Source organism: Vanessa tameamea, chromosome 12, assembly GCF_037043105.1.
Source record: "Vanessa tameamea isolate UH-Manoa-2023 chromosome 12, ilVanTame1 primary haplotype, whole genome shotgun sequence".
Classification (NCBI taxonomy): Eukaryota; Metazoa; Arthropoda; class Insecta; order Lepidoptera; family Nymphalidae; genus Vanessa; species Vanessa tameamea.
In genome coordinates this window covers 5,047,426-5,059,813 of record NC_087320.1, presented here as the reverse complement: position 1 = coordinate 5,059,813, position 12,388 = coordinate 5,047,426, and the positions used below count along the sequence as shown (strand labels likewise).

At 30.4% G+C, this 12,388-nt stretch overlaps 1 protein-coding gene across 4 annotated transcripts; it reads right to left on the bottom strand.

Annotated features, from left to right (window-relative positions):
* Window positions 1-3,045: 3,045 nt before the first annotated feature.
* Window positions 3,046-11,983, bottom strand: LOC113393068 (uncharacterized). Of its 4 annotated transcripts, none has more exons than XM_064216405.1 (14): window positions 11,762-11,983; window positions 11,040-11,653; window positions 10,715-10,790; window positions 9,968-10,124; window positions 9,732-9,869; window positions 8,909-8,991; window positions 7,660-8,836; window positions 7,505-7,584; window positions 7,039-7,237; window positions 6,768-6,934; window positions 5,968-6,560; window positions 5,768-5,884; window positions 3,799-3,906; window positions 3,046-3,411 (listed from the first exon to the last, which is right to left on the bottom strand). In XM_064216405.1, the coding sequence occupies exons 1-14, from the start codon at window positions 11,894-11,896 to the stop codon at window positions 3,330-3,332; spliced, it is 3,726 nt and encodes a 1,241-aa protein (XP_064072475.1). In that variant the 5' UTR covers window positions 11,897-11,983; the 3' UTR covers window positions 3,046-3,329. The 4 variants fall into 4 exon arrangements, with proteins under 4 accessions (XP_064072475.1, XP_064072476.1, XP_026485547.1 ...); XM_064216406.1 differs by having other exon boundaries at window positions 7,147-7,237; XM_026629762.2 differs by having other exon boundaries at window positions 10,715-10,794; window positions 11,065-11,653.
* Between the last annotated feature and the right edge of the window lie 405 nt (window positions 11,984-12,388).

Genomic DNA, 12,388 nt, shown 5'->3' with positions numbered 1-12,388 from the left:
CGAACTGATAGGTAAACCAACCTAAATTTAATATTTATAGAATTACAACATATAAAATACGTGACCAAATGGTTTTAATTATTTTAATCATTTAATAAACTATATAACCTGTGCGTTGTTTCTACATGTATCATTATTGAATTTAGAATCAGAGGCGAATCTCCACGTATTCAGCTATAAAAATTTTGTAACACTAAAAACGTTCAAGAAGTAGGCAAGTATGCATCAGTTTCCACAACACGCTCATAAACATACTAGATGAGTTGACACGATACCGGTTTGAATATAAAATATGTTGACACTATATAAGAAAAGTGTACATATTCTTCGATCTGTGAATGAATATTCAAAGCTGTCACGTTCAGTTCTTTCTATTATTTTACCGTTTCATAACTAGCCTAATTTAATTGAATACAAAATGAAACAAAATAACTTTATCACTTTTTTATTAGAATTCACTTATATATTATAATAGACAGGTACTTATGTTTTTTATTATAAACATTCTAATGTTCAGTTCATTGTCAGTAGGTATTTCTCATAATTAATTCACAACTATGTTAATTTTTTAGTATTTCTGGTTTTCAAAATGTATTGAAACTCAATATATAACTTAATATTTAGAGGTATCTCATGATTAGTATTTTTTTTAATATTAATTAGCTTAGAGATGAATACGTTGGTATATCTAAGATAGAACGAATATTTGTAGATCATTTTATGAAACGCATAATCTAGAGACGATCTAAATTTATTTTTCGATTATATTGAAAATAACCTACCTATTGCTTTACCTTATATGCTGTACGCTTTATTAACGCATTTTATATTTTCCAGATCTACTGGACGAAATTCGAACTTATCATTTTAAACCAGTTCCCCATAGTCCGGTAAAATTAGACATTCGAAGTTACATCAATTCCCAATAAGCTGAAAATCGGTGAAACTATTCAAAATATAATTATAAGTAAAATTAGAAAGTTCCCCAACCCTCCCCTGTTTGGAAAAAAAATTATTCAAGGTCAAAGGTCGAAAAAATGAGTTGCGATTTTCAGCGAAACTGTAAGTTTTATCATAAATATAACTCGGACAATAATTGTAGGTCATATAATTTTCTATAAAAAAAAGATATAAATACTTTTTTTCATACGAGCCACCGTTTCTGAGATATAACGATTCAAAAAGTTGTATTCGTCATAATATGCACACGTTACCACGCCACCTATGAGGTAGTGTACTTAGCGCGTTTTTTTTAACGTGGTTTCCCCAGTAGGCCTGTAGGCTCATTTTTTCGACCTTTGACCTTGAATAAATTTTTTTCCAAACGAGAGGGATGGGGAACTTTCTAATTTTACTTATAATTATATTTTGAACGATTTCACTGATTTTCAGCTTATTGGGAATCTATGTAACTTCATTCTTATTTTTTAGTCTAATTTGACCGGATTTATTGAACTTTTGTAAACACTTTTTGTGGCGATACAATCTAATACCAACAAGTTCTTTAGTAGATGGAGCACGATTTGAAAATTAAAAAAATGTTTTTTTTAGCATAGTTATTTTTGTACATTTCTTACATTTTAAGACGTTTCTTTATTAAATTTTGCTTTAAGTCTGTACATCTTTTGCGCTGTAATAATTAATATTAACCGTTCCTTTACATTTCCACCACAATTATAAGTTAATAATTATTGTCATATTTTTTTTGGGTCAACAAATTTTATTATAAAAATAATATTTTTTTTTTATTACAGATAATGGGTAATATAATTTACTCGCTACTATGGTTCGTAATCTTAATATTCTTCGCTCTCTGGGTCGCTGGAATCTCTGCTGGATTTTACATCCTACTACATCCGTTGACAGTTTGCATTGAACCTTTGTCGGTAAGTGTAAGGAAGACTATAATTGCAGTTAGTTTTGTTGTATACAATATGTTCAACTAATTTGACAAAATTAAAAGACTATTGCTATCTTTATTAACCTCATACATGAGTCAGAGTTGGCTGAATTTTGAAAACACTTATCTATACTTTATCATTGTGCTTTTGGCTTTATATTCGTTTTAGTTAGATGTTTTGATAAATGGATTTTACAAGTATTAAAACATTTTACTACTTAAGTTTTTAATAATTACGTATGTAATTCCTGTAGGTATCAACACCATTGATTAGTATATTTAAATAGTATGATCGAATCTGAAATCGTTGTGCAAATATTTATTAACATGTTAGTAAATCTACATGACAACATTTATACTGTATCTACTTAGATAACTAAGTACTGCGTACGATAACTAAGAACGTAAGATATCTTTCTTAGTTATCGTACGCAGTATATTTTTATAATCATGATTGATAATCGTGCTACAAAGTACCTATATAGATATTTAAAAAATAATGTCATCTTATAATATACTTTTCACCAAAAAGTAATTCATTTAAATGCAATTGTAATAGCCATTTATTAAAGTTACCGACGTAGATTCATAAATATAATATACTATGTTTAATTTTAATACCAAGATAATTACATTTTAGTTTTACTTCAAAAATACAAATAAATATTTGCTTGTTTGTCTTTTATGTGTTCTAAACCAATAATACGATTGTGAGGAAAATTTAGTGAGTTATTCTACGTACCTGCGAGGTCCTGGTTTCAAAAAAACAAAGATTTTTATATGATTGTCCTTCAAAATAAACGTTTCGTGTTGACTCTTATTCTTACCGTGCGAGAGGTAGTAGGGCTTTAAAAGTTACACTAAATTCAAATATTATACCTACTTACTAATATATTAAATTATTGTATTTCAGGGCCTGACAGACTTTTTATTAACAGTTATTCAGTTCCCCAAGTACTGTGCTCAAGCAATGATGGATGGAAGAGGATTTAGATGAATTTATGATATATCATTATTGACCTACTTATTTAATTGTTATTATATGTTATATTATTAATAATGATAACATAATTGAATGGTATAATCGTTACATTGGCAGTTCATGTGCCATAATTATAATAATGACTGTATAATAATAAAAATAATTTATGGTTTTTTATCTTAATTTATTAAAAGACTAGTTAAAAATATAAATTGTTTATCATTTAAGAACAGTTTGTCGATATATAAAAATAATTACTAACATTCTTCACATTAATCGAGAGAATAACAGGTTTCATTTAAACAGATAAAATAATGCATTATGTTATATATTAACATATTGTTCTCTTAATTAAACTCTCAACAATCGATAAAAAATTAATTCATACACTTTCCGTAAAAAAAAAAAACAAGCATATATATAGGTGTTAAAATTAACCAAATTAATTTATTCTCTGGTAGCTTCTACTATTAGTTTGACAGATTCCTTTAAAATGCTGCCTTGTTCTAAGCATTGGGTGATGAAATTCCTAAAAATTAAAATGAATAATTAGAATTCTGCTACAAATTCAATAATTACCAGAACGAAACACAGTAACATGGATTCCAAATAAATACATAATATAAGTAAGATTTTTCTATGGATATTGTGTGAATTAAGGTCCTCTATTCCATCCTACTTCTTTTTAGGACTTCATTTACATAAAATATAATAAAAAATTTAAAAATAAAACATTTTTGTTTTGTGAATATTAAATCATGCATTTTAACATATACTTACAAGAATATCAATAATCTTATGAATCACATTTACAATAAATATATTTATTGTATATATATTAATAAAATTAATTATAAAACCTTACAGTATGAATTTTTAGTTATGGTAGCTTTATTAAGTAATAATATTGACATACCTATAACCTTCTAAATCTCCATCTTCGACTATAATATCTTTAAATTCTTCAACCTTTAATAATTCCTGCATTTTGTAAACGGAATTGCTGGTTTCTCTGGTCAATACGCTATATTGAAATGTATACACTATTAATACAAACAATAACACCTATCGTAATAAAATAAAATTTTTGCAAATGAAAAAAAACCACTTGATTTCTCAAAAACAATGACAGTTACGGACCCGCGGGTGACGGTAAATTGTGTGTCACTTAATGCAATTTCAGTCAATGGAGCGCTTCACGGGACAACAGTGTGCTTTATGCGTTAAATAATTTTACAAAAACAACGATCACTACGTCACTGTACGACGCCTCTTTAGAGTTGAATACGGATTACAACGTGTAAGTGAGTGTCCAAGTGTTAATTTAATTAAAGCTTGGGTCAAGAAGTTCGAGCAAATGAGATCAACAATGAATATCAAACAAACTGAGCGGCCACGTTTAAGAAGAAGTGAAGAGAACATTCGGGAGGTTGAAATTTCTGTAAGGGACGATCCAGAATCATCTACGCGTAAGCGGTCGGCGGCTCTGGCAATACCAAGAACTAGACTGCGGCGAATTTTGCATTTGGACCTTAAACTACACCCATATAAACTTCAAATTGTACAGGAGATGAAACCAAACGATTACATTCAATGTAAATTATTGGCTGACACTATACTGGAGCGATTCTCTAGCCTTGAGAATGTATTCTTTACAGACGAGGCCCATTTTCACATCAATGGTCACGTAAATAAACACAATTGTCGATATTTGAGCATGGAAAACCCTCGTCTTAAACAATGTCTTAAAACGACAGTATGGGCTGCCATATCAGCATCGGTCCATATTTCTTTGAAGATAATCAAGGAAATAACGTAACTGTAAACTCAGTGGAATACGTGAAGATGTTGCGAGAGTTTTTGACACCACAGTTATATGAATTTGATGGATACAACAGCAGGACTTTGATGCAACAAGATGGAGCAACATGCCATACCTCAAATGTGAGTTTACGTGTGGTCAAAGATATGTTTCCTAACAAATTGATGTCTCGCAGAAGTGATATCCCATGGCCTCCAAGAAGCCCGGACCTCACATCTTGCAATTTTTTCTTGTGGGGATATCTAAAGAGTCGAGTGTACTTTAATAAACCAACGACCATATACCAATTAAAAGAAAACATCCACAAGGAGATAACCGCGATTCCTCGCAGCATGCGTCACCGAGTTTTCCAAAATTTACGTAGTCGATTGCAGGAGTGCCAACGACGAGACGGAGCACTTCTCGACAATATAATTTTTAAAAAATAAATTTCAATAAATGTTTATTACGTTAAATAAATCATCAACAAAATAACATGTGTACTTTTATTGCTACTCATGTTTCAAACGTGCAAAAATTTATGGCCCATCTGTATTTTTTTTATATTATATTATGTATGTAAGATTTGGTTGGCCGAAAACGACAATATGGCTTCACAATTTCTAACTCTCATTGGGACACAGAGACTTAAACGAGGTTAGCCGTGAAGAGTAAGCCGGCAATTCGTGACAAAACGGCGTCGAAAGATCGTGATAGTGAACTCGTCGGTCCACCCTTGAGCGTCATTTATGCCCGTCCAGGAGACTTCGATTAAGGTGCAAAGTTATTTGAGCCTGCTTTTGGATGGAAGATTTGAAACAGCCATGCCAGCGCCTATATGTGCGCCCAGTGTGGTACAGTCCATGGCACTGTACGGTGCATCCATATGAGTCGACGCTGTGACCGCTCGGAGCAGGGCCTTTCTGCAGAGTTCTCAGAGGATCATAGTAGTGAGCCAGTCAACATGGTAGAATGAATAACAATAAGAGACGGAGTGGTTACCGCTGGTTTTTGTGGGGTATACGCTCCAGGAGTTCTAAATTTAAAAAAAAGGAAAAGGAAGCTATACGTAATAAAGACATACCTAGTTAGTGCATCGCATAAGTCATTTAAATATGAATATGTCCTTTCTGCTAAATTTTGAATGTCATTCTTTTCAAAATTACTTCCATCTGAACTCAAAGTAGAGTAACATTTTTCACTGAAACAAAATATTTAAAATTAATTAAATATAACATTTTCAAGATACAATTAAAAAAAATTTTAAAAAAGTATTTTTATTACCAAAATCCATGAACTGATGAAAACGCTTCTTGGATATTATGTTGTATTTTTTGTATAATAGCCTTGAAATTTATATTCTGAATTTTCATGGAAGTGTTTAAATTTCCTTCTTCATCTTTATCAAGATTATCTCCGGATATTTCTTCTCCATCAATTGATTCATAATCATAATCATTACCACAATAATATTCGTCTGCCAGGAACTCGTAATCATTTTGTTCATTTTCTGAGTAGTCCATTTCACTTTGGTTTTCATTTTTATTTGTCCAACTATCAAAGACTAAATTAGATTTGTTTTTTATTTTCTCTTCAAATTCAGGGCACCTAATAAAATTTCGAATAACTTTTGGTTCGTTACTAACAAGATCTGTTTCATACATTGTATCTATTTTGTCATTTTCTTTAACATTTACTAAATTATTTTCAGAATTTGCGATTTCACCATCGACTTGATCCTTCATGTCTTCATTAGCCACGTCATTTACTTTAGGTCTAATATCTTTGTTAGCCTTTTTTAAATGTAAACTCGTAAAAAATGACGATTCTAAATCTATGTTTCGAATGAAGGATACGTTTTCAACAAAGTCGTTTTTCTGAAAATCGTTTGTTATTTCAAATACTATTAAATGTTATTTTAATAAAAGGGGAAAATATTTAAGCAAAATTTTAAAAATGCATATTACGTAACTTTTAACGTAAATCTAATATTTGGATATTTTTGAATTTTAGTGTTCAGAATGAAAAGTTACTATAAAAATTTAATCATGCTACATGAAATTTTACGTAAGCTGATCAATTACCTGTAACAACTTCTTTCTATGCGATCTTAAATGATATTTCCCGGGTGAGCTAAAAAGAGTATTTGATTTGGCAGAACTTGAATTACTAACTATTTGAATATTTTCACCTCCATTATATTTCACAGAATCAACTTTGTCAGAATTCTCATTACTCGCAATTTCAGTATCTATAACATCAACACAACCTATGATTACTATAAAATATTTTTTAACAGTACTTTTTAAATCAAAATTCAAACTTTTTAATTTTCAATAAGTTTTATTTACTTACTATTACACATTTGTTCTTTAGTTTCTTTAACTCTATGTTCAGGTAAAATAATTTTGATTGCCTTATCTTGATTATTAATATGTTCATCAGTTAAGAAATCTTGATTACCTGGATTTAAGTGTGAGTCTTGAATGTCAATCAATAGCTTTGATAGGGATTCGGCAGCAATCTGAAGATCTTCACTATTATTTAGTAGGCCCTGTATGAAATTGAGTTAGGACACAATTTTGAGGATAAGTCTTTCAAAGCAAATAGGTATAACATTTAAAAGAGCCATTAATATACTTTAAAAATAATTTAAAGAAAAAATTCTAACAAATAAAATAACCTTAAAAAAATTTTCGTTTGATAGACTTATATATTATATAGATAGACTTATAGATTGCAAAACAAACAATTATTTTTTGGATAATATTCGACGAATTAACATTTTTTCATATAGAACTAACTATATATCAAGACTAACCTGTAAAGCATCTATAAGGTACACCCCGTAGCTGTACATTTCCATGTATTTATTAGGATTAATATCTACTTTAATTTTACCTGCAACAAAAAAAAAATCAATATGGTTCAATTCAATATTAAATGTTTAACTTTCGTTTTATTTAACAATTGTACCTCTCAAACCACCAATCTCAAACAAGACATTTAATAGTTTGTTTGCCGCATCAACGGTATCATTATCGTTAGAAAATTTACGTTTAATACATTCTGTTGCTTCGTATATTGTCCATGGGGGGAGCATAGTGTCTAGAATAAATGGTGGATCTTGTTGTAGGACTTGCGTACTAGCCTCTTCTATTATTTGAACGAAACGCGAAATCCACTCATCACATTTTATTTTTAAAATATCTTCCATAGCCCTACTGGTTACTTCAAACATTACATTTTCGTTTTTATTGTCACAACTTTTAGAGACACATGGTTCTTGAACGACTTTGCTTGGTCTCTCTGATAAACTTTCATCGTTTTCGTTTTCCATATCAACAATATGACGTATATGTGATGTTTCCGATGCAGATGTTTCATCAATAATATTACCTTCCCTGCAATTTTTTCGTACGACGACACTACTGGATTCACTACTTTCTTCGTAACTATAACGTCGAAAAGATTCGATTGATTCCAGAGATAAATCACCACATGACTTTTGACAGTTAGGCTGAAAACTTTCTTTAGTCATTGTACCAATATCTATTTGGTCACTTTTGCTTACTTTAGAATGATACAAATTGTTTGAGAGACTAGTTTTTGATCTACGCTTATTCCATTTAAATGTTTTTGTTCCGGTTTTATTAGATGAGTTGAATTCATGTGACAAACTACGCTTTAAATGTATTCTTTTAGCTTTCAAATCCGTATTGCTAGAAGGAAAACTATCTGCTCTTTGGTCATTATTTTTATGTATTGCATCCAATTCAGAAGATTTTGCCTGAACAGCTACATTATCAGTTTTCTTTTGAATATTATTTGACTGGGCAAAATCTTCAACTGGTAATTGTATAGATGCATCATCTTCAGGTAAACTGTTTTTATCAGTACTTGCTTCAGAGACCGATACTGGACCAATTTCGTGCCTGTTTTGTTGAATAGGGTCAAAACTTATTTTATTTAAATCATTTGAAATCGTAATTTTTATATTTCTTTTTCGGTTTAAAGTTACTTCCTTTGAATTATTACTGACTGATCCATGTGCTTCGGTTTTAATCAATATTTTTTTAATTTCTCTAACAGTAAATACTAGAAAACGTGTATTTTCTAAATTATGCAATTCTACGTTATCAGTTATAAGGACCTTAAAAAAAATACATTCATAATTTAATTATTATTTTTTTATGAGGAACTCGTTGAATCTAACGTTACTTACCACTTCGTAGTCTTGATCCACTAATTTTGTACAACAGTTTATTATAGCATCTCTATCATCATTATATTGTAAATTTGGTTCATCTGTAAAAATAATTGCACTTTGAAAAAAATATGGTAAACATATTCATAAAATCTACCATTTTTAAAAATATTTAACATGAAATTGCCTAGAGTTCTTCAGCAGTTATACCTGGAAAAAAATTAAATTCCCACTCTTCTGGTACTCAAGCTATTTTTTTTTCATTACTACTATTACCTATCAAACAGAAAATGAATAAATGACTCAATTGATTTTAATGAAATTGAGGTAGCCTGTTAGTCAAGTTAAATAAGTATATATACGGACAGGCAAATTCTAGGTCACGAGATTGGACGAAATCTTTCCCTTTAAGCAATTGTCTCAACGATGTTTCGCAGGGAACCAGCTTGGAGGGTCGTAGCGTTCTGTGAGACCGTCATAGTCCAAAAGAAGATAGCAAAGACGAAATAGGAAAGGGCCGATCCCATTCAGCAGAAACGACAAAGGCGTTGTCTTGGCCCTCTTTCCTATTAAAAGTTAGGCCGTAACCCTGGAAACGTGGACGCATAAGTTGGGGGGCCTCAAGGATCCTATCTCTTTCAGATGGCCTTAAGGAAAACGGCAACCTGGATGGCCTTGTGATACCGTACGTACAAGTGTTCAAGAAGAAGTTATAAGAGTGCGCGCCATGGAATGAGTCCCGGGTCCCGGAAACCTTTCTAAAAGACTCAAATGTGTGAAAAGAAATAGACAGGAAGTGCCGAGGGCCAAATAGTTAATAAATAAATAAGTAATGACTTACCAATTTCTGCAATATTGGCATCGATTTGTTGGGAAATAAAATAAGCAGCTCTGTGTGCATTAGTCCGAAAACGGGAATTTGTTGCCATTTGTATTTTCTCCATAACAATTTGAGGAACCATCAAACGACATTGATTATCTAAAATATAACAAGTTACTGTGACTTTTTTTCCTTTGTCTACCATAAAATATTAATAAAGTTAGTGTTGCTTGATAAATTTAAAGTGATTAAATTACCTGAATTTAACAAGATGTTTAAAAAATTTATATTATTTAACATAACATTTGAATCAGTAACAATATACCAGACTTTAAAATTATCTTCTACTCGCAGGACTTTCTTTAAAGAAGATATATCTAAAGATTCATTAGAACTTTGATTTCTCGAATTTGCCTGAAAATACAATAAATAATCATCTACATTTTTATGAAGCGAAGAGACATAAGCAATCATTTCTACAATTTTTTCATTTTTACTTTTAGTACTGTAGTTATTTACATAACATAACATAAGCAGCCTGTAAATTTCCCACTGCTGGGCTAAGGCCTCCTCTCCATTTGAGGAGAAGGTATGGAGCAATTTCCACCATGCTGCTCCAATGCAGGTTGGTGGAATACACATGTGGCAGAATTTCGTTGAAATTAGACACATGCAGGTTTCCTCACGATGTTTTCCTTCACCGCCGAGCATGAGATGAATTATAAACACAAATTAAGCACATGAAAATTCAGTGGCGCTTGCCTGGGTTTGAACTCGAAATCATCGGTTAAGATGCACATGTTCTAACCACTGGGCCATCTCGGCTACTGCTGTAGTTATTTACAAATGAAAAACAAATATATTGGCATTATATCTTAAACAAAAACATTATTGCATCACATAACATTAGGTCATTATAGATAAGTTGTAAAATATAAAAGTGCCTTCTGAATCCATCAAATATGCACATTTTTTTATACCTTGGTAATTATTTTAGTTCTTACCTCTAACCACATTTCATCATCATCATCACAAGAAATTAACTGACAATTGTTTCTTTTCTCTTCACTTAAAATATTACTACCTGCAAAATTCTCTCATTGAACCATGACTCCAAACATAATATCCTTAATAATAGTTACATGAAATATATCTTTAAAGCTAGAAAAAGTTGCTCAAGAAACTCTTGTTTTGAAGATATAGATAATAAGAGGCAAGCAGATGCAGGATTTATTTATTTCTTTAGTATACTTAATAATAATTATATAATATAATTTATCATAGTTTAACTTGGTTATATGATGAAAATCCTACTCTGAACTATGTGACTTAACTTTAAAATGGTAGTTCTTACTCTCAGGTTTTCTTTTCTTAGATGATAAAAGTAGTCGTAAATCCTTTTTATTACTCCAATTATGAAATCTGTTTCTGAAATGATTTTTCCTGACTCCAGATGTATTTCCAGTGTTAAGCTGGAATTTCCTTTGTAATGGTTTTGTATTCTTATAATTTTCATCTAAGCTTGTGAAACGATTTGTTAAAGAGAGTGCAGTATTTGTAACTGGCACATAATCATAATTATTTAAGCTGTTACTTAGTATGGGTTGTTGACTGATAGCATTTGGTGTAATAAACATAGAGTGAGAGGGGAGATTCCATATACCAGGTGTTGGAGTAATGGGTATATTAAATTGGATGGGGTTTAAAGAACTTATGTTTGAAAATTGGGCAGCAATTTGATAAGGTAGCTTTGGAAATTGATTATTGATAATTTGGTTATTAAACACTTTGAATGGGACATTATGTGTGGGTATATGATGTTTAGAATGTGGAGGCATTTCACTTGGGTAATCTTGAGGTGAATCCATTGGTTCAGGACAATTATCAACTGGAAAATCTGTTTGATTTTCAAGCATTGATGTTCTTTTCTTTGCTTTTTCGATCTGTAATAGTTTGGAAAAATACGAAACAAATAGTAAATAAATAATAATTATATATGCTAGACTATTACATATATTTAAACACAAATTTATATAGATTTTAATTTCCACCTCAGATTCGCTTAAATTCCATGCTGCTTCTCCAGTTAAGGTATTGAAATAATAAATACGACCAGCGTATGATTTAGAACGGCAAATAATCCAGGAATTTCCTAATGCTTGAACTACTTCACCAGTAACAGACATGTTATAATAGTGTGATAAAATATTTCAATCTATAGTCAAAATGTTCATTGCTAATAAAAACAGTTTCGAACTTTTAAATCAAGTAATATCAACTTCAAGTAAATTAATAATAATAACAATAAATGAAGGTTACTGTCAACTGTCAGCTGTCAATAAGGACAATTCATTCATTTGGACGAACAATAGTCGAATAGTTTGAATAAAAAAAAAATATATTAAAAAAATATAAAAAAAAGTAATGCCAGGCAAAGTAAAGGCTGGAAATGTCTTATCGGAAAAGTCGAAGTAAACCATGATTATGTTTTTCTTTTTTAATAATATTATTAAAAAAGATAAACTTCACATATCAATGTTATTGATATACTAACTTCTGAACATATAATATATTCTGCTAAATATAAATTTATGAACATAATAATTAATAATATTAAGTGCTTAAATATATACAAATATGAATTAAAAATAGTTACTGTATAAATCTTGACAGCGTGG

Bases quoted from the DNA above. Each gene is read 5' to 3' on its own strand.
- LOC113393068 (XM_064216405.1), bottom strand. From the start codon at position 11,896: ATGTCTGTTACTGGTGAAGTAGTTCAAGCATTAGGAAATTCCTGGATT. The intron at 8,837-8,908 runs GTAAGTAACGTT...ATTTTTTTTAAG, and splicing joins TGGATCAAGACTACGAAGTG to GTCCTTATAACTGATAACGT. The intron at 6,935-7,038 runs GTAAGTAAATAA...TTGATGTTATAG, and splicing joins TAAAGAACAAATGTGTAATA to ATACTGAAATTGCGAGTAAT.